The sequence below is a fragment of the Nipponia nippon genome, unplaced genomic scaffold (assembly GCF_047370975.1).
Source record: "Nipponia nippon isolate SJK-2023a ecotype South Korea unplaced genomic scaffold, ASM4737097v1 scaffold_7, whole genome shotgun sequence".
NCBI classification, from domain to species: domain Eukaryota; kingdom Metazoa; phylum Chordata; class Aves; order Pelecaniformes; family Threskiornithidae; genus Nipponia; species Nipponia nippon.
The window spans coordinates 43,189,413-43,212,165 of record NW_028262391.1 but is presented as its reverse complement, the minus strand read 5'-3'; the positions used below and the strand labels follow the sequence as shown (position 1 = coordinate 43,212,165).

The 22,753-nt window shown below is 36.0% G+C and overlaps 1 protein-coding gene across 9 annotated transcripts in view; it reads left to right on the top strand.

The window, feature by feature from the left end:
• Positions 1–22,753, top strand: part of LOC148051043 (transcription initiation factor TFIID subunit 4-like) — a 150,731-nt gene that overhangs the window by 3,154 nt on the left and 124,824 nt on the right. For 7 of the 9 annotated variants that reach the window (XR_015700319.1, XM_087738688.1, XM_087738686.1 and 4 more), the window contains exons 2-7: positions 1,926–2,098; positions 14,432–14,569; positions 15,812–16,039; positions 16,931–17,053; positions 18,791–18,880; positions 20,740–20,997. Coding sequence is in view for 8 of the 9 variants with exons in the window: in XM_087738688.1 (XP_087594814.1) it covers positions 1,926–2,098; positions 14,432–14,569; positions 15,812–16,039; positions 16,931–17,053; positions 18,791–18,880; positions 20,740–20,997 (1,010 nt within the window). In the remaining variant the exon portion in view is untranslated. The remainder of the gene's footprint in view (positions 1–1,925; positions 2,099–14,431; positions 14,570–15,811; positions 16,040–16,930; positions 17,054–18,790; positions 18,881–20,739; positions 20,998–22,753) is intronic. The other 2 variants (XM_087738685.1, XM_087738690.1) reach the window with 2 other exon arrangements.

The window sequence follows — 22,753 nt, the reverse complement described above, 5'->3', positions numbered from 1 at the left end:
AAGGTTCACAGCATAATCAGAGAAGTGATACCTGTTTGGCCAGTTGGCAATGCACTAATTTTTGTGTGTCCAGGTGGTTTAGGTATGGCATATATCAAATACATCATCTGCTTACAGAATTTTCTACAAATCTAAACCCTGAGGTTTGGTGCTTGAAGGGCTAGTGAACCTAAAATGCTATCTTTTCTATGGTTAGTTGTTGTTTTTCTTTTTTTCCGCCTCAACTCTTTTAAAAATTACTCTCTGGGCTTTGAAAGAGAGTTAGGATCATGCTTTTTAGATGTGGTCCTTGCTGTAGGTCTCTATGCCTTTTACCTTAAAGCTTGATTTCCACAAGTCTTTAGTTTGTAGTGGCAGAAATTTGCCTTCTCTTTGCGCTTTTAGCGGTGACGGTTGGCTGGGAGCACCTAAGGCTACGTGAGTGAGGGCTTTTATTGGTGCTGCAGTTCACTCGTGTTCATCCCAGGATTGGGATTTGTATTTCTATGTCGGACACTGAAATAAAGACTTTCTTGGTATAAGGTACTTTTGAAATTTGTTACTTACTTGATATAATACTGTTCACATTTCTTTATCCTCGTGATATGTTGCAAACCGCGTCCATTTACTGAGTTGTTTTTGTTTTTTTTTTTCTGGGAAGCTAATAATCAGAAGTGGATGTAAGCTTTTACCTTCTTTATTTTCCCTTGAAAAGTTAAAAAATATATATGAAGCAATTTGCACATAGAGATAAGTTGCAGAAGCAACATCTACTGACTTTATCAACAGAATAAAAGTTGACTTACTAGATCCTTATTTTTTCCTTCTCCAGTAGTTACAGGCAAGATGTTTTTCTGTTTATAGACCCATTGTATCCTCCGTTGTATCCTATCTAGGTTAAATTACTAAAATGTATTCTGGAACTAACTGGGAAACTCTTGTAAAATAATCGGGCTGGGGAAGTGCAGGTTAATTCTGAGGGAACTAGAGGAAGCACATCACATGCTGTGCAGTGATCTTGAATAAGTGTGAAGCTCCAGATGATCCAGGGACCAACTTAACTGTTGTCTCCCCTTTTTTATCCTGTTGATTGTGGAAAACTTAGGCCAGTTATACTTAAGGCAAAACTTGATGGCACTGGCTGCATTGCAAAGAAGGCCTCTATTTGTTAAATGTGTTACTAGAAAATAATCTGAAAGTATTATCATTGACTTCCAGAAAGTCTTAGAAAACACTTGCCAAGTATTCTGTTAATTTGAAAACAGTTCCTTTGGTGTTTTCCTAAAATATCTGCACTTGTATCATTTTGTGCTGAGGAGTAGTTGTGTTGGGTCTCTGGATATGACGACATTTTTTCTTGATGTCTAAACCACAGGTAGTGCTTCCCAATACGGTGATGGTGGGTGCCAGATAAATCCATGTGTTAATGCTCAGCAATTAACTAAATCTCAAATATCGTATACTCAGAAATGTGTCTGGCCTAATGGTTGCATGTACACATCCCCTAAAGCTGTTGTTTTAGTAAAGCTCTCACGTCATTGTCCCTGGTATGTTCATGCTGAATTCTGTTCTCAGCTACTGAACTGTCATTATAGTTTACTTCTAATGAATATTTCTTTCTCATTTTCTTCTGTTGACCCTGGGTAGACTGCTGAAAGTCGCTGTACACCTATACACTCAAGTGACCGTTTCTTTCATCACTCTTATCCGTAAACTGCAGTTATTTGAATTCCATACTGAATTGGGTATTAGTTTTTGTCTGCTGGTAGGGGCTTCTTTTCTCCTTTGAAATAAAATCTCATGTTACACCAGCATAAAAAAGAAAGATACGGTATAAAGAAAAATGTACAGTGACATACATGAATTTTATTCTGTACTTAGTTCTTTATACATTATTCTTCATGTTATTCTTTATTCTATAGTTATTGTTACTTTGTTCTCATTAGGTATGGTCCTGGTGCGCACGGATGCTGGACAGCTTGTAATGGTGCCTCAGCAGGCTCTAGCACAGGCTCAAATGCAGGCTCAAGTACAAACGCAGGGACAAGGTCCTACCAGCATTTCACCTAGACTTTCAGTGCCCACAACTGGCCCTGTTTTTCGCCTATCAACAACTCAGGTATGTCTGCCTTGGTTTCACTTTACTTTTGTGCATTACGTTTTCCTCTGTCTTACACGTTATTAGCTCGTATGTTTTTGCAAATGTGCTTTCCTCCTCTTTTTGTTGTGAAAACAGGAATTACTTATTCAAATGCAGTTTATTTTCTGAGGCCTAGGAATTTTTTTTGTATTTCAGAAAAAATCTACTTGAGTCTCTCAAGACCTTGTTTAGACTGTGAGATTATTGGAGGCTAGAAGGCTCAGTCTTAGCCAGAACTTAGTTTGGGCTGTATACCACTGCTTCAGTAAGTGCCCCTTGTTCCTCTGAATCAGAAACACTGTGATATCCCAGCATGCTGAATGGATGCACAGGATAGCTAGATTTCACTAGAAATAAGAAAAGAAAAAGCCAAGCACATTCAATACAAGGATTTGCAATAATTAACTTGTCTAATATACTTTATTCAAAAGAAAGGTTTGATTCCTTTGATTCACCTCTGGGTGTGATCTGTCTACGCTTAAAGTTTTATCTGTCTTATGACTACATTTCCTTTTTTATATGGATTGACAGGATAGTGTGCTTTCCTACCCCAGACTCTTCAGTGGAGTGTGTTTATTTCAGCTCGGAACTGATTTATTTTCAAGGGTGAAGGTGTATTGTTTTTTAAATTACTTGGTAGGCTGCATTGGTTTAAAATTTTGTAGGGAGGCTGTTTAACTTCGGGCTATTTGGGGCTAGAGCTGAACTGTCTTACTAAAGTGTAGGGGCAAACATCTTCGGATGTTAGTACAGGGCAGCTGTGCCATAATAATAATGGGCAGAGTTTAAGGTAGTTAATGGGCAATCTAAAACACAGAGTAGCCAGCTAGAACGTAGGTTTTAGAAATGAGTGTCACTAAAAAGATTGTAGCTCAATGGAATCTATGTATCTCAGGAAAGACACAAATAAAAGCCTGGAAACACTTGAAGAACTTTATGCTCTCAGAATAGAGATAAGTGCAGTATTGGATGGAATTCATGAAAGAACTCTTTGCAGAAAAGGCAGCCATTTAATGTTTACATTTGTGATATCTGGAAGACTAAGATGACTTGTAGAAGCCTTCAAAGATAAATGTATTTCAGGAAAAATAAGCACAGAGATAAGCCTGTGATAATTTCGAGATTTTTTTGACTAGTTTGACGACAACAAAAATCCAGACAAAGTCTTCTTTTCAGTTTGTATGTCTGTCTCTGGTTGTTTGGGGCTTTCTTTGTAAGTAAGTACAATCAGTTCTTTAGTAGTGACTACAAGGGACTGTATAGCACACATTCTAGCAATGGATCCTGAGACAAGTGCATAGCATAAATGCAAAACAGAACTTGTGGGGTGGGACTGTACCAAGAATATGATCTCAGTCTGTTAGAATGAGTTTGTTTTAGCTGTTTCTGTTTCCTATTGTTAGTTTTCATGTAACTTTAACTGCTGTGGCCAGCATACAGAATTAAAATTCAGAGTGGAAACATTCATAGCAAATTAAATATTAACAAATTGTCTGTAGTTTCAAAACATTTGAGGAATATACCTTTACTGTACATGGAATCTTAGGAAGCATAAAAAAATGTAGGCTGACTGCTTGGCTGTGTGTGTTCAGTCTTTATTAGAAGACTGGAGTTTGGATCCCAAAGTCATTCTTAAGATGTGTGCACAGCAAATGTTGGGAGTTGATATGTTGGCCTCAGGCAGCTGTTCTCTAGTTATATGAAGCAGTTAAGGTTGCAGAAAGAGTATAATCTGACTTGCTGGATTTATATAAAAATAAACCTGTGAGGATACTGCATGTTCATGTATTTGTAGAGATGTTTAAAATCTGAAGGAGTTCAGGTATTAGAAAGATGCAGTTGTTTTTGTGCAGAGTTCTGCCCAGGTAAATACCCCACAGCATTATAGGTATTCCTTTGCACTTGTTAGTGCTAATAAGCTGGTTCAGAATTGAGAAAACCAGCAAGGCCTTATGAATGATAAATGTCCTAGAAGATGCAAAAGTTTGATTATTTTAGTGTGGCGGGATTGGAATAATGGTATTGTAGCTTGTCAGGATTCACCTCTCTTGAAAGATCTTTATGGTAGCTGCCCAAACTGTACTGCATCATTTCTTTATTTGTTGTAATTAACAAGGATAAGAAGTAATTAATATTGTCCTTGGGAAATGTATATTGAACTTCCATGTCTCTGCATGTGGTCTGCAGACTCTTCTTTCATTTTTACAGTGCTTATGTTTTATGTATGTTTGACCTTACAGTGTTCTTTAAAAATGATGGTTGACAGCCTTTTAAAACCAGAGTGTAAAGGTTTCAATTCTAAAGGTTTATCATATCAGAACTAGACACTAGACTTCTGTTTCATTAGGTGGATGGTTTATAACCAGAGACTATGCATTGGTTTTCTGGGGCAAATGTCCCATGACAAATATTGTGCTAAGGTTTTAGAAGTGTCAGTTATTTGTTTGAGTAGTCATTATGACTAATCAAGAAGGAGGATCAAGTTCTAAAGTACAGGAAATTGTGTGTACTGAAAAATAATTTTTTCAGTTAGTTTATAATTAAACTTTTTTTTCAGAATCAAATTCTGATGTGTCAGCTAAATTCTGTCAATTAAAATTTTCAGTAGAAATTTAAAATGTATGGAAAATAGAGTCTTATACTTTATAGACATAAAAACGTAATACTCAGGAGTCCTAGTCTCCACTGTGGCTGAAACACAGAAAAATTGTGTGTGCCATGAGCTCAGAATATAAACATAATTGCTTGAGTCCTGTGAAATATTTTGCAAGATTGATGAACGTTGCCGGCTATGTGGTTTTAACCTCTAGAACATCAAATACCTCTCTCTAATATGTTAGTGAAATGATTGTTATTTTACTGTGCAGAGCTCGTTAAAGTTACTACTATGTTTTTATTCACTTATTTTAAGATAGCTTTAGTTGGATTAAAATGCAAGGTGCTTTAAATATGTAGAATTTAGTGATGTATTTCAGTCACTAAGTTTGTGTTTTTACCTATGTAGAAAGTCTATGCAGGTGGAAATTAGCAGTGTACCATAAGCATTCCAGGAAATAGTATCCCACTGTGAAGAACGTCTGATCTATCTCAGAAGAGCCATAGCTTTCGTGGTTTATAGGTATTATGGTTGCTTTTCTTCAGATTGTCCTAATTTTTAGCTACTGTCAAGTGTCGCAAGTTACTCAGCTAAGTAATTGTTTTCAGTGTTACACTTAATTTGTGTATACACTTTAAATAATTACCGTGTTAAGAAAGTGTGTTATGAGCTATGTAGTTAGATGTGAAACGCAGGTTGTTAAATAACATGCCAAAGGAATTGCAAAAGCTGGCAGTTACTTTTGGCAACTCATTAAGGCGTGTTGAGAGTGATAACTGGAGAATATAAAATGAATTATGACTTACCTTTTTAAAAATTACAAGAAAGATCGTCTGAAAAATTACAAAAGTGTTCATCTAAATTTGAAAGCTCTTTGAATCTCTCCCCTCGACAACTAAGTAATTTCTCCTTCACTCTCAGAAGAGGAGGAGGGGAAAATAAGGAAACGTTTTAAATGTTCTTAAATGGGATTGACTTGATCAATACATCCAGAGCTGTCCAGATACTAAACTGCTTCTGCAGCCTGGTAGTATAACAAGATTTTCTTTCCATATCCCAGAGCCATCATTTGATACATCTTCTCTCAGTTATTTGGGAGGAAAACGAATCAGATTTCCCATGAAAATCCCTCTAGCTTCAGTAGATGGGCTTAGATCCTGGACAGTGTGTGAGGAAGGAGCCAGCTTTCTCTAGGAACAACGGAAGCTGCTGAAATAGAGAAAGCGTAGTCTGTTTTCCCTTAGGATTTAGTATATGGGCTTAGGATAATGTTTTCCTTGAAGACAGTGGCTTTATCCTTACATGTTGCATTGCTGAAGGGTCAGAAGTCAGATATCTGTATCATCCCTCTTCCCTTCCCAAGGTAAAAAATATATGTATTTTGATTGCAGTGCCAAACACAAAAGTTCACAAAGATTAAGATACATAACTTCCGTTCATCCTACATTAATCTCTTCTGTACATGTGCAGTGTATTACAGTCTTTGCATGATAAATGCACGAAGATAAAAGCTTCAGCTAGGCAATCAAGGCACACAATTGATGTTGCACAGCAAACTTAAATCTGATGTTTCTTACATTTTGAGTGCTTGGCTTTGCTATTTAAGTTATTGTTTGACTTGTATTCTTTGTTAATACCTTTGTCTCATTTTTTGCAGCTTTTAGGAGTAGGGAATGTAAGCAAATGTAGTACAGCTTTGGGGACAATTTTGTGTTAGATTCTTGGAAGAAGATAGGCAAATCTATTTTGAAAGGAAGACTTGGGTTCTTTTCTCAACTCTTAGGTGGGGTAATCTTTGATTAGACGTTTACTTACGTTCCTCTCAATTGCTGCAGTGTAAAGTATGAATAAAATCTGCTTGTTTTCAATTCCTAGTGGAATTCTGGAAAACTGGCTCATCAGGATAAGCAAATACCTTGTAGGAAGGGTCTCAATTCTGATCAGTTTAATGCCAAGCTCAAAGGCTCCGGAGCATGGCAGTGTGTCCCAAAAGGATGTACAGTGTCTGAAGCACAGAGTCGGAAGTAGTGAAATGGATTCAGTCAGAAGAATCAGAATATGAAAGTCGGAGAAGAGTACAGAGAAAGCAGTAATTGAGAGAAGTACCTGTAATAGGAAGATGTACTTGACATTTTAATGATCGTTTCCATTTACAGTCTTTCTGTTTGCTTTAAGTAACATATTCAAGAAAAGCACAAAGAGGTACAATTGTACCATAAAATAGTTTTAGGTTAGGTCTAATTACAAGATCGTGGAGAACTGTAATGGGGAAATACTACAGGTTTTTAGGGAAAAAATATTGCAAAATATTCAGGTATATAAAAACAAAACATTTTTCAGATTGTGAATATAAATTCATGCTTTTGGTGCAGCTACCAGAGGCTTGACTTTTTAAAATAGGCATCCTATTTTTTATATGGAAGTACTCAGTCTTACGGAAGATTATAATCATCTTTTGATGCGTTAAGAAGCGCAATTTTGTTGTACTGTGAATACCTTTCCGGTGATAACATGCTTGTTTGAAAAAACATATTTAATGAAATAAAAAAGATTGGGATGTTTAAAGCAAACATTGGTTTGAGTTAACTGTGCATAATTTTAATTGAACAATTTTCTTTTTCTTCATGGTTCTAGTTTCCTTTTAGTTTTTGATTGACTTTAGTTTTAGCTGAATATTAAAAAGTGATTAATGTTGCCAAAATCCTATCTGCTATAGGATCTTAGTTAAAGTACAGGATTTTTAGGAAACAAGCTATAATTTGATGTAACTTCAGTTGATCTTAGAAAAATTTTGTTTTACAAGCAGGTCAAATAAGCGTGGGTTTGCTTGTATTACTATAAGAGATAAGTAAATTCAGAAGTCTTTTAGAACTGATTACTTAGATTGCATTAAATTTTTGCCTCCATATCTTGTTTTGAAGCTTACGCTTGTGAAATGATGAAAAATAGGTAGGTGCTGCCATCTAGTTTTTCTTTGGTGAGTTTCTTTTGTTTATCTACATTTTTCATTTGTACAGTTTATGGCTTTTCCTGCTTTTGATGCAGATTTTGTTTGCTGGTTTCAGTATCTTAATAACCAGTTGGGTTTACGATCATAACCAAAAAGCAAAAAACAAGTTACTTATTTTAAATTACTTTTAAAATTATTTTATTTTACAAAATTAACGTGCTGCTGTACGCCAAGAATATAAAGTGAGTATCATACAGGAAAGACCAATGTTAGCCTGGCCCATAGTATTTTATTATGGAGTATCTGTTATCGGAACTTAGGTGAAATAGTGTCTGTTGGAATTTTCATGAGACTGCTGCTGAAAGTGAATTTGGTCTTAGAGTTTACTAATGCTTTTGTTTCAAGTTTGATTCAAAATGTGTTTTCCAGTATTACGTTGCTTTGTATATTTTTAGCAATCAGAAAAGGTAAAGTTATGTGTAAAGTTTGATGGTTTAGTCCAAATATTTAGGCACATAAGTGGGCTACTTAACAATTCTTCTGCTATGAGTATGATTACCAATCACTTGAGTTTTCTTTTCATTGCATAAATAGTCCAATCAATATATATGGATGTAATTTGAAGAAAATGAAAATTCTTTTCTAGCTTTGTTTTCTCTTGCTTTAGGCATCTTTCTGACTTCTACTCTTCAGAATTTCAAGTTCATGATATAAACTTTACTGATTTGTTTTCTGTGTTTTGACATTCACTTTCTGTTAAGTTTCACTTTACCATCCTTTTTAAAAATGAAAAATAAAGTCTTTTGAACTTGTGAAAAGTGCTGAATCACCTGCTCTGGAAGTAGCTATATTTTTCCTATGAAACATGTTTGATGCAGACGACAGCAGCTTAGTCTTTGCCATCACGTGTGATGTTGAGAGCAGTTCTAAACTTGGCTGCTGTTTCACAAGCTGTTCTTGCTAAAGCAGAGCCCTTCAAATCTGAGGTAGTTCTGATAATACACTATGCCTCTTTTCAGCAGTGTTTGTGTTTTTATGTCATCTGTTCGTAATTTTTTTCTTGTTTATTGAGCTTTTTTAAACCGTTTTTCCACACCCTTTCTGCTTTTCTGACAAATGCTTATTTTACTTTTTGCAGAAATTTTAAGCAAATTGATAAATCTTTGTTGTTGGCTGAGGTGCGTTACCTCTATGATCAAATAAGCTGTTCCGTACTATTTCTTTTGTATAGACAGTTTTTGGGTTTCTTGTGCAATATTCTGGAGAAGACATTTGTGTTAGCAGGGCAGGTAGGTTGAAGGGCCAGAGAAAGCAAAAAATGTGTGGTCTCGGCTATGCTTTAACCACAAAACCATTTTCCTTCCTTTCCTTCATGGTGAGTGAATCTTTTCTGTATAAGCAGGTAATAAGGTCCTAGTACTTAAAAATTCTACTGTTTACATTTTTATAACATTAACATATCTTTTAAAACTTATTAGAAAACATTCAAACATTAGTAAGGCTATAAAATTAAACATGCAAAGATCGGGAAATGCTATAAAGAAGGTTCCTGAGCAATCTAATAGTGGCTCCCATGTGCATATGCATTATGCTGCATGACCACATACTACTGTTATTTTTAATTTCTACAGTGTGTAGGCTGGACAGTCTTAATTAATGAAGAATTATGTAATATTTTTTTTCTCTCCACTGTTCAGTGGGTTGCTTCAGGCTTATTTTCTGTGTATTATCTAAGCCCCCCTCTGAAGTGGGAATTAATAACCAAGCAGTTTTTTTTGTGAAGCTTATCCCTATAACGACTTTCTCAACAATACAGTTAAGGAGATTATTAGCCCCTTCTTGTAAGTAGAAAACAGAGCCTAATTATTTCTATTTTAAATATTGAATTAAAAATACTGGTTAATTTTTTGTGTTCAGTTTGACTTCATTGTCTTCAGTTGCAGTCGTGACCAATCCTGGTCACAAACCCCACATTTCAAGTTGTCCACTCATAAATACATGGCATAAGAATATTGATTACAATAGATTATAGATTATCTATATTTGCATGCAGTACAAGCACTGAGCAGTTGAGGCAGGGGTAGAACCTAATTGTAGGGCCAAAATTCAGCTGCTTTTTATCCACCAGATTCTTTGGATGGATCCTAGCGATTATAGATGGACCAGCCACTGTACCAGAGAATGAGAAAGTACTTTGATAGTGGATTATATAGGTATTTGTTTACACCAACAGCTGAGACTTCAGAGGTAGGGGTTTTGGACTTAGAACCCCTGGTTTCTGAAGGTTTTCTTTGGTGGCCCCAAGCTCCTCTGCCTCTCTTGTCTAATTGCTCCCAGTCCTGTGTCTTCCTCCCCTGTTGTTGTTCTAGTTTGTGAACCCAAGAGGGACATCACGAATATGAGGAACACAGCAGTGTCTCCCTGCTTTGGGTTCTGATGCTTGACTCCAGCGATGCTGTGGTGTCCCAGAACTGTGGTGGCAATGAAGGTTCTGCCTCTGTTGGCTGACTTGTTAGAGATTCCGCCTCCAGTCATTTTCTGCAATTGTGTGCGCATGTCAAGTTTTTAAAGGGTTAATACTTTGGCTCAATTTGGCTATGTTTTTACCAGGGTGAAAAAATCGAATTCCTGACATACAAATTGCTCTGCAACTGATGTTTAAGTGCATGTTCCAGACGAACTATAACCAAAAGAATTGAGAGGCAGTCAATAAGCATATGAAGTTTCTCATGAACTCTTCAGAAAACTGAACGAATTCTAAGTATCAGAATAAAGTAACAGAGTTTAAGTAACAGAGTTTGGTAGTGGGGAGTGTTTTGATACCTTAATACTAGGTAGAGCTACCAGCCATGCTTGTAGGAAAGGTTGTATAAATTAGTTGCTCTAAAATGAGCTACCAGATTTGACCTTTAGCCTATGCTTCTGCTGGTGTCTGCGATCCCACCTTAGTTTTTCTCTTTGTTAATCACTGTCTTTTGTTGTTTGAGGCATCAGGGCATCTTAGCACGGCTTATTTTGTTCATAAGAAGTCTTCCAGATTAATGATTAATAATAAAATTGAGTTTTATTTCAGAGTTTGCAAATTTAAATCTAAACTTAAAGGTCATATTCTGCTAAAATTGAGTTTTGCACATTACCTAGCGAAGCCGTGTATTGGAAGACACAGAAAGAGCTGTCATGATGTGTATCATGATAAACTTGCCCCTGCTTTTGTGTTAACATTTGTTTAGATGCTGTTGGTGTATTTTCTCTCTTCCTTTTGTGAGTGGTAGTGGCCAAGCTTATTGACTGGACTGATCATGAAATGATATATGTAACATACTTGTCAAAAGTAAGCTCTCTTGCTTTGTAGTGCAGGGACTGTGTTGCTGGTACCCTGAGTGTTCATCAGTAGGTGGTACTATAGTACAAAATACAAGTATACCACAAACCTGTTTCCAAGGATTTACATACATCAGTGTACTAACTTGTGGCAGTTTAAATTTGTGTTGATTTTATAAAGCTGTGAATACACAATGCAATCCCCAAAATTGGTGTAGTCCTGCCTTGGCAGTGACAAATAATCCCTGGATATTTTGGCGTATTTTCTCCATATTCAAGTGGCCTGCTTTTTCAAATGCAGCCTTGTATATTCCTTCAAATATAGAGGCAGCTTGTTTGTGCACAGCAGGTACAATGCGATTCGCTCCTGTTTATGCCTCGAGCTTTGCCTCTCTATTCATGTGTCCAGAGCTCTGGGGAGGTGGTCTACGTAGGAAAGTTAAGGTGTTATTTAGGGAGTGGATTTACAGGACGCAGAGCAATTCCACACTGACTTCTTCCGTGAACAATTATAATGTGCAGTGACTGCCTTTGTGGAAGTGACTTGCTGCACCCTGAAACTGGCGTCACTTGCATTATCTGCATGACATGTGCAGGCAGAATGAACCTTGGGACATCTCCCTTCCAAGCTGGCTGGACGTGAGCCAGATCCGTTTTGAAATCCTTATTTCCACAGTAGCACTGTGCTGTGCTCCACTTACAATTTCTAACCTCTCTGTGTGGACAGAACCAGCTCAAGTCTGTACACAAAAGGATACCTTAAGCATTCTCAAGTGTCCCCATGGAGACTGATAGGGGATTATATACTGTATTCATCCATGTTCTAGTTTCCTGCCTGTTAATGTCTGAGTACAGGAAAAAAGCGTCTTAAACATTACTTTCATATATTTAGGAAGTGTAAAAATGTGATGTGTCTAATGAAAAATCATAGTTACAGTCGAAAATATATTCCTTTCTAAGTCTCTCTTGGTAATTTTGGAATTTAATAGCATCATACCAAACCTTAGAAGCTTTTCTTTAAAGAACACCATAAATTCTTTTAGATTGTTCCAGTAGGAGCTTGACACATTGGGTTATGATTTTTTTTATATAACGTTGATCATTTTTGTTTTCTTTTTGATGGATTTCTCATGAGATCTGTTTACAGCTTTTGTTTCATAGAACACACAGCTATTTGTTTCTAAATAGTTTTAACCAGTTCTTGAAGTATTTGTATTGGGAGTCCTTATAGTGTCTTCTGGCAACTTGTAGCTGTCATTTGAAGATCATTTCCATGATACTTAGGAATTTCTTTAGGCTAGTTCCTTGTTATGTTTCTCATCCACTCATTTCATACTTACCTTTTTAACATTTATGAGTTTTGGAACCATGTTAGTAAGCTACTGTTTGCAGTTCTTTGGTAGTAAGGCTTTTTCTTCATATCCAACACATTAATAGATTTTACTGCCATTTTGTATCAAAGGCTTTTGTCACTATTGATTTTTAAAACAGGGTGAATTTAGTCTTTATGTTGCACAGTTTGCTCCTGTGGTCTGGCACAGTGGAATACTACGTGTGGAGTGTATTCCATACTTAGTTGGTTAATATGCCGTTATGATACTGAAATTTTATATTTTAATTATATGCAGTTTTGTTTTGAAGTATGTTCCTGTGATGAATTGTGGGCATTTATTAGCTGCTCTAGCTAGCAGTCTGAGCTATGTCTTTGCAGATTTCTGGCTGCAGATCTTTCTTGGAACTGAGTAGCTGCCAGAAGTTTGCCTGGTTATCTGCTTGCTTTGTAAATCCTCACCTCTGGAAGTACTTACTGACAAGAAGGGGGCAGATAGCAGAGGCATGCTGTATTTTTAGGTTGGAAACACTGATTATAAGCAAATGAACAAGATACGCAGTATTTATGTATTTAAATGCAAACATTCGCTAGGTAAATATAGTTTCATTCAACCTGTATTTCAAAGAAATTGAAGCAAGTGATCTTCTTTACAATGGAGAAAAGAGGTAAGGTATTTAAAAGCAGAAAAAGCTTATATGATCCTTCTTCCAAAAAACCAGACAGTTCTACCTATTCATGATGATGTTGTTTATTGCCTCCAGGCTGTCTTCAGTAGGGAAGACATCCCTAGTCAAGATTTTAAAAATTTTGAAAGCTACCCAAACAACAAAAAAAAGGTTTTGTTCAGATGACAGGTAGATTTTTTATTTTTTTTCCTTTTTTCCCCCAAGTACAGAAGATTGATATCCAGTAGATGATGTTGCTGGACTGATTGGTAAGGAATGCTTGGGGCTTTGAATGCCTGCCTGGGCCTCTGTTCCTTTTGGAGATCTCTTAAGTATAGTGGATGTTCTTTCAAGAAGTATTTTATGTAGGTTTAATAGACAATGTAAGAATCTTAAAAAAGCCATTCTTCGTAAAAATATTAGAGACATATAACTTAAAATGTAAATCAAGGAAAATTAATTTTATCTTGAGAAGCAATATTGTCTGTGATTTATTACTTCAGCCCCTTAGAAAATTTATCTTTTCTTAGTATGTGTTTGAATGCAAATCTTAGGAATGCAACTTACAAGAGACCAGTGGGGCCTCCATTTCTAATAATGGGTCATTCTCTTTTTGTCATAATTGCCATATTGTGTGATGTATTTCTTCCCTAATGGTATTTACATTCCTGTAGAATTAAATAACAACTTTCCTGGAGACATTTTTTATTCCTAAATCTTGTCGTTTTATATGATGGTAAGAGATTTCAATCTTTCTCCCAATTAAAGTAAATTACAAAAACAACTCATATGTTTGCTGCATGAGGCAAATTTACTGAGTTGTAAAGTATGCTACTGAGTGAAAGGCTGTAAGCCAGGCATTTTCCATTGTCTGCACTTAACATTCCAGTTGCTGTCTGGTTACAGAGTGTGCATTCTATGAAAAAGGTTCTCAAAATGCTTAGACTTCATTTCTGTGCAAGTTAGTTTCTGTATAATTTAATCTGAAATTATTTTGAAAATATTTTTCTGCTCTCTGAATTTTCTCTCCTTTTTAATTCCCTTCAAGAAAAAGCACTAGAAAAGGCCAGTAAATACCAACATGACCAATATGTGTTACTGGTAATTATAAACTCAAACATTGATGAATACTGACATGTAAATATTACAACTGAACTAATACATCAATGTAACATCATTTTTTTGCAGGTCACATCCTATTTTTTCTAATCTTTTCCACATATCTGTATGAGGAATAGCTTTTAGGAGAAATACTGCAAACGTATCATTCAACATAAGAAAGCTCGTGTTTGCATTATTTGTGAATATATATTTAAGAACATATTACTGGTTTTGGTTTTTTTGCAGCATTAATAATCATTATTCATGTAATCACTATTATTAAAAAGTCTTGGAGACCAAGTTACTGTGGAGGAAAAAAATAAAATGTGTATTTTTCCTTTATTAGCAGCCAACTTCTGTAGCCACATCTACTGTCCGCCTAGGACTTCCAGTGCAAGCCAAAGTTGTTCAATCAACTGCTACGCCTGTCAGTGCTACGTCTGCTGCGACTCTGCCAGGAGGCTCTATTCTTTCACATACCACAGTAAGTAGTAAGAATGTAAGAAGAACAAGATGGGAGAAGAAAATGATGTTGGTAATTACGTGTTTTTTCGAAAATGAATTTTAATGTTCATATGTTTGTTTTTACGCAAACATAATCCCAGAATTTAATAATGAATGTATAGTCAGATTGTGTTATGCACGTGCTGAGTGATAGCCTAGATCTTATTTTCTGCTGTTTCCTAGATGATAAAAAATTTGGGGGTAGTATAGATTCAATTTTAAGCTTTTTTTTTTTTTTAAAGAAAAAACTTAAATCAGCTGGACTCACAAATACCATCTCAGTGGTGGACAGGCTGCACTATGTTTGACCCCTGTCAAGAGCTGTGGTGTCTGCTGTGTGGTCACCAGTGCCGCAGGATCCGTGGCATCACCTGTGGCATCACAGTGCAGGTGCCTGGGTCAGCTTGTTCTGCAGCTGTGCCCAAGGCAGAGCAAAGCTCCGCAGTCAGGCTGGAGAAGGGAGGTCCTGGTAGCTCCGGCTCAGTGTGTTGTGCTGCCTGGCTGAGCTCTCTGGCTTCTGCCGTCCCCTTCAGTGTGTCTGCCTGAGACTTTTTGGCACTTGGAAGGGTGGCATGTTAGGTCAGATAAAGTATGAGAGCTGAACTGGATGGTGGCAGGGTGTGTATGTGGTGCTCTGTGCATCCTGATAAGCTTTCCAGCCTTCTAAGGTTGAGGAGCGTGCAGCACGGTCTTTGCGTGTGGCCCAGCTAGGTCCAGGACAGTTTTGTTCACCAGGGCTTTGCGCTGGTGCAAAAGCGTATATGCTGCTGCTGTTGGGAAGCTGTGTTAATGCATTTGTGTCATCTGGATCTGAGCTGTCACTGTAACTGTGGTATAGATAACTGTAAACCTGATGACATGACCACAAATCATTGGGAATTGACTTGTTTATATTAAGGGCCAGATTTACAGAAAGTTGAGTTACAGAAGTAACATCATCATGGTGTTAACATCTTAAAGGGGTGAATAATAGGAACTCATTTTTTAGTGGTACATTTATTTTTGTAATAAAAAGAACTTCAAATGAGGACTTCCACTGTTCAGTAAAGGGTGACAAAATTAGGGTTATAGTAAGTGAGTAAAGTCAATGGTTTTATTTTGTCAGTAAGGGTGTATTTGAAAGGAAACAAGTTTTTCTTGTCAGGCTTTCAAGAACTTTATGGTTGAGTAAAAGAATTAAAAGAAGATGATCAGCTGTTTTTTCAATATAAAATATTCATAGGTATCAGTAGCTACAACAAGCGCTCAAAATTTATTCAAGACAACAGTAGCAACTGGAACATCAGCTTCTCAACAGCCTGCAGTTATTACCGGTGGACAAACTCAAGCTTCAGCACAAAACCAGGGTCAGCCTCGGCTGCCGCTTCCACCTCATACAACAGCACAAGTACCAGCACAGCCCCAGGTCATACCAAGCTCTCCTGTACCTGGAACTACAGTTGTATCACAGGTAAGTTTTAAAATACTAGATACTTCGTTTTCTTAGTACTTTATGAACTTCTAAGGTCTCTTTAGAAGCAGAAAGAATGTTTTCTTCATGCAAGCATGCTTTCTGTGATGGAACAAATACTTTACAAACAAGAAACCCTTCCCTTCATTTCAACTAAATGGGATACAAATTCTGAGAGGGAGGAAGAGCACTTGTGGTCAGCTTTCCCCATCCTGCCATGTATGTGTCAGTAGCGAAAGAACTATTCTGTTTCTGTAGACAGAACAGTCAGGCCTTCAGTCGATGGACTTCATTATTATCATGTTGCTGGACCTCAAAACTGTGGTTACACTGAAGTGTAACATTTCTGTTTCTCGGAGTAATTACACCATATAAAAGTAATGGCTTGAAAAATTAAAGCATGTGTTTTCCTGCTGATGAGGAAAAGATTAGATGTGATGATGTTTGAAGACTATTTCTAATTTGATTTTACTGTTGTAGCTGCTTTGTACAAAACCATACTGAATTAATAATTTAACAAATTAAGATAGCTTGGGGAACTTTGTACATTGGGCATCTCAAAGGAGAATGCATCTCCAATAAATTGTTGTGTTACTTCTCATATTTAAGGTTACTTTTATCAAAACAGACTGTAAAATATTAAGTATTTCCTTCACTGATTTTTTTTTTTTTGTTAGTATTTGTGAGGTATGATGTTCAGTTACATAAAGAAGTAAAGAAAATGTCAGGTAACTAGCAGCAATAGTAAAATAGCTGCAGAGCTGTTTCAAGTATGTCCTGCCTGAATTAGAACGATTTTATCATTTTCCCTATTCCTAGTGATCAGAGCATGCATTGATGCTGATTGGAAAATAGCGTGGATCTGATATTTGTTTTCTTTGGCTTTTGCAGGAAATGCAAGAGAATGTGAAAAAATGCAAAAACTTCTTAGCTACCCTTATAAAACTTGCTTCTCATAATTCACCATCTCCAGAAACGTCCCGTAATGTGAAAGCTCTGGTTCAGGATTTGTTGGTAAATATTTAGTTATCTTTCATGTTGTGAGTTATCTATTAAGCTTGTTATTTACGTATGCTGAAAACTATTGCTTTGATCTTAACAATTTTTTTTTTTTTTGCTGTAATGAAAGTGAAAGGAGTTGGGTTACATCAAAATGCAAATATTCTGTATGTTACGTATCTTCAAATATCTGTTAAAGGTAGGTTTTCTCGTAGTTTCTGAAAGGGGAAATGCAACAGAGTATTTAGTATGCATTTGTCAGAAACACTCTTGTTTTGATGGATAATATTTTGGTCATTTATTTAGAAAAATAGAGTAAAATACAGGTTTTTTTCCTTGGCAATTCATTAAGTTTCTTTTCCTCCAAACCATGGTCTTTTCTGAAACAGTAAGAAGCTATTAAATGCTTTAACCACAGAATGAATGTAGATATATGCCTCCACAATGTGGTTTAGAGTTTCTAGGACTGAAGGAAAAACTATTTTGGTAAGCTGCTGAGTCCAAGCAGTTCTGCAGACAGATGTCCCTGCATGGAGCCTTAACAGCAAGTGGATTTCAAGAGGCAAAGTTGTGTTTCGGCTAGACAGAGTCCTTGGGCCCGGAAAAAGTCTGACTTACTGTAGTCTCCAGTGCAACGGATGTTTCATGAATTGTATAAATACGTTGCAGACAGTTGTTACTGTGGAGCTGGACAAATGGTCAAGCTTCTTAAAAGAAATTAAATACAGTCTATGAAGAACTTGGATTTAAAAGTAGTTGATATATATTTCTTTGAATTCATCGACAGAGAAACCTGTGTATTTTAGACAAGTCTAAGACTTTTTTCAAGTGTGAGCCATTCAACAATAATATTCAGTGGTTCCAGTAAAAACTCAAAGTTTTAACTTTTGAAAACTAAGAAAGATTAACTAACTAAAGGTAACTACTTACAATATTTTAAACAGAGTAATGAGACACATATATAATAAATACATTTATTGAAGGTTGTTTTGGTTTGTTCTTGTTCTGTATCAGTCCAGGAAAGCTAATGAATGTTTTTATTACAACCTGAGGTTGTAACTAATGATACTTTAGAAGTATTATAAAATACACCTGGGTTATAGAGTTCTCCTGTATTAACTAGTAAATAAACTACTGAATATGTATTTCACATATTTCATACATTTATAAGTGTATAATTTGTGACTATATACACATACATATACATTCACACATTTATATAGGTGAATATTTTATATATATGTGTATACTTTTTATATATATGCATATGCCTTTCATATATAGTTTTATATATATGCATACACATATTCTACTAAGTTAAACTGAACCTTCAAAATTGGCTTTGGAATTAAGATATTTTCTTATTACAAGGGCTGACAAATTTTGTAATAGTTTGTAAGGTTACTTCAACAACCTGATTTTTTTATTAATATTTTTGAAAAGAAATCACTATGCAAATGTTAACAAGAGAATGGAATCCCCCAAAAAACTTGAGTGTTTGTGGGATCTCGTTGTGTCTTAAATAGTGCATCCCCAAGGGAAGTCCCTGAATTCTGAGTGGCGTGTTACATATATAAATTAGCTCTTGACAGAAGGATTTATAGATGGAGAAATTGAGTGACTTCAGCTTTGAAAGTTCTTCTTAATATAGTAGCTTATTTAGCTAGAGATATATACATATATATTATCTGGAAAAAAACCAACCGAACAACTGAACTGAGTTGTTGATCCTTTTTTTCCTTCCCCCTGAAGGATGCAAAGATTGATCCAGAAGAATTTACAGGCCGCCTTCAATCGGAACTCAAATCATCTCCTCAGCCATATCTTGTACCTTTCCTTAAGGTAATGTGAATATTGTTTAGATAAATTTATTTCAATGCAAATGTCAATAAATTAAGTTTTAGAATATACTTTTTAAATGGAATTAGCTTCACCTGTCTAGAGGACGACTACTCAATTTTTACTTTGTGCTGCCAATTTCTGCTGAAATCTTCTTGGCTGGAAGTCACGTGCAGGCTCCACCTCGGTCAGGCCAGCCAGGTGCTGCTTACTGCTTTCGTGGTTGGGAGCTAGTGCTGTGTGCTGCAGCTGACTGCTCCTGGGAGGGTTCAGAGAATGGTAAGAAATAGGGATTTCCTACAGGAGGGAGACCTCATGTGTTTGGGGCCTTGGTTTAGGTTTAAGAAAAGTTTATTTGTCATCCAGAGCTGATCTGGAGTTTACTGCTTGAGTAGCCCTGATCTAAAATATTGCAGTAATTAGATTCATATAAAAAAGCAGTTACTCCCTAATTTGGAAATCATCCCTTGTCTATTCTGTAGTGATCCTTCACTGTTACAATGTATATACTTTTCTGTGGTAGTAGGTAATTTTTCGTGAAGAAGTACAGCATTCACATTTGCAAGAGTCACAAGTTATTTCTATCAAATGCTTCAAGTAATTTAATAACCTTTTTCCATATTGTTTCTGTAATCTACATTTGAGTCATTGATAACTTTCAATGCATGTGTAATGGTGAGTATGAAAAACTAAACTGGATAATGCTGTTGAAATAATTTATTAGCTGATCCTGCTTGTAATCTGGAACTAACCTATAATAGCAGTTCTAATGTGACACCAAATGGATTTATTGTTGGGTCCTAAGTTAGTATACGTGGGGGTAAATTTAACCTTTTTAATTGGTTCTTGTACATTAGCTACAATAGCTTCCATATGCAAGATTATATACAGAAATACAAAGCGTGTTTAATTATGCCCCAACAAAACCACAACTATAATTTTAAAAGCATTTTTCTTCTAGTCCAAAACTTCAGTTTAGGGCAGATTTCCTCTCTTTCTTCTCTCCCTTCAACTTTTCTTCAGAACTCTCTCCCTCTGCTTCTGTTATTCAAGCTACCATTAACCCTTATTTGTGCCTTTTCCTGCTCTTATACAGCAGTCACTTCTAGCATCATGATAAGTTTTAACTTGTTTCCTTTCTTTGAAGTCCTTTCTTGGCAACAGGCATTAAGTTTTTAAATAAATATTAGAAGTTTAGAAAGAACTGTAGCTTGGGCTAAACACTGTTGCATTCTACAGCTGCCTGGGGGAGCACTTCAAAAGAGCACTACTACCACTTAAAAAGTAAAGTTTATTTGTGAAGGTACAGTATAGCCTTTTGGAACTATAGTTTTTGGTTGAACTGGTCTGAACATGAAGCATACAATAGTACACTTTTCTAATCCAGTCAGAATACATTAGATCAGTAATAATACAGTAAACAGCTATTGCTGTAGGGCATCAACAGTTAAATCATCTTGTTCTAGGTACTGGAGGCATGTCAGGAGAAGTAAATTGGTGCAGCTTGCTTCTTCTAGCATGCGGTGGGAATAGGGTTGTTCCTACAGTCCTGCCTTCTCTATTTCCATTTATTGCCCTTCCAAAGACCTAAGCTACAAGTTCTAGATAGTCTCTAGAGAAGCGGAGTGTTATATTTTACTGCCACTGTGGAATTAGGGCACATCAAAATCTACAGGGTTGCTAAATCCAAATTGAAAGCTTATTAAAAATGTAAACTGAACTTTCCCTCTTACAAAATGTGTTCAATCTTATTTCTTTTTGACAAATAGGCAGATGGTAAAATTGGAAAGCAAGCTGCATTCTTTTTATTTTTTTGTCAACCTGCTAAATTTGATATTTCATAAACTTTCTTCTGTTTTTAGAAAAGTCTACCTGCATTGAGACAATCTTTACTGAATAGTCAACATTCAGTTTTGCAAGGACAGCCGTCTCAGCAGTCACTTCAACAAACCAAGCTATCACAAGTTATACCTCAATCTGCCTCTGGAAGCATTTCCTCTGTTGTCACAACGCAGACAATAGGAATAAGGCAACCAAACAACATTTGCACAGTCTCTGTATCAAATACAGTGCAGCCTCCTCAGGTTAAGGTGGTACAGTCAAATCAGAGTTCTCAACTGGTAGGTACTGTAGTATAAAAGAATTTCTTTACAAACTGAATAGCAGTTTTCAATTTTATTTTTATTGCAGCTTGTTTGGGAAAATACTTTTTTATTTGTTTGTATCATATTCTGTGATGTATAGTAGTACCTCATTTTATGGCAGTTCACATGTATGTTCAACCATTAGTTTAGATAACATTAACATAGCTTAAATTTAAGAAAGTACGCTCTTGGCCTTTTTGTCTGGAATACAGTGATTGTTATATAAGCACAGTGGAATTTGAGTTAATTACAAATGTAGAACAGAGAGCTTTGCAAGACTTACAGGCAAGAGTATAATTTTTAGTATGTCATTAGGTGTGCTGCTTTGCTTAGATTAGTCTGCATTAAAATTGACTCTATCTCATTTTAAACTCTTCTATACACAGTTATAAAATCTTGTAAAAGAATAGCTGTACCGTACCAGCATGTTTTGTTTAGAAATAGTGCCATACCTTGTCATTTACTGAAATACATCGTTGTTGTGTGTATTGGAGTATTACGTGCTTAGACTGATTAATTTCAAAGACATTATCAATAAGGCAACTATACAGCCAGTTACTCATTGAGAGTGTGGTGAATTTATCCCGGTGTTATATAGGACCTTGTGTGTGTGTTTACAGTTTTAATTAAAATATGTTCATGATTTTTATAAGGCCTTGAGTTTACAAAGGCATTATCATCTTTCAAGCAAAGATGTAAGAGTTTTTTTTCTGTGATTTCTGTGTATGTATGAGTAAAATACTTGACTTAGGTTTCAAAATCAAATTGGCAATCCAGAAGGTGTATCAAGTTGGTAAAAATTTATATTATCAAGATTCAGAAATGCACATATGATAATGTAAAACCTTATAGTGATCAATCTTTGAGTTTATAGGCTCTATAAAGGATATAAATAATTTGTAGGGTGTGTGAAGAGAGAATATTTCTTTTGCTTTAATTTAAAAGTAGCAGTGCAAAATCTGAAGATATCTGGGCCATGTCTTTTGAACCTTACAAGTACTTTCTAGCAGTTAAATTACTAACTTTAAAATGAAATTAATATAATTTTACCATCCTTTAGTGAGCATAGTTTTAATGTGTAAGAACATCTTGGATGCGAAGACTTCTGACTGGGTTTTGTAAAGCACGCAAGACATTTGGATATTTTGCACCTTAACTCGGCTGCTTTCTGTTCAGCCACTTGCATTCTTTCTTTTTCCAAGATGGGTTCTCCTCACCCCTTCTGGACTGTTGCATTAATTAGAAAAGTGTTCCTCATACTTTGTGTGACTTCTTTTTATTCGCCCATGTTTTGTAAGACTATATAGCTTTGGTTCTTCAAGGTAGGGGAGCAGTAAGTGGTTGTAATTACAGGCAGTAGATGTAAAAATTACTCCCTGTCCTGGGGAAAGCAAATTTCTGACAGCAGCTGACAGGTTCCTTACAAGTATAAACGTTCATGGCTAGTAAGTCTAGCCTTATCTCATGCCACAATCTTAGGACTAACCTACTGCCAGGTAACACAGCTTTTTCTAATGTTTTGCAACCCACTTTGAACTCTCCTGTGCCTACTAGGCAGGTTGCACCCCACCTTTTGAGAAACACTGATGTGGAACAAAAATGTGTCAGTACGTCCACAAGAATTCTTACTCTTATGATCATAGTTCTTGTGGAATATTTTCTGAATGGAATAAAGCCAAATTTATGGGAGAGAGACCTTCTGTTGTCTCTCTCACATGTCAACACATACTCA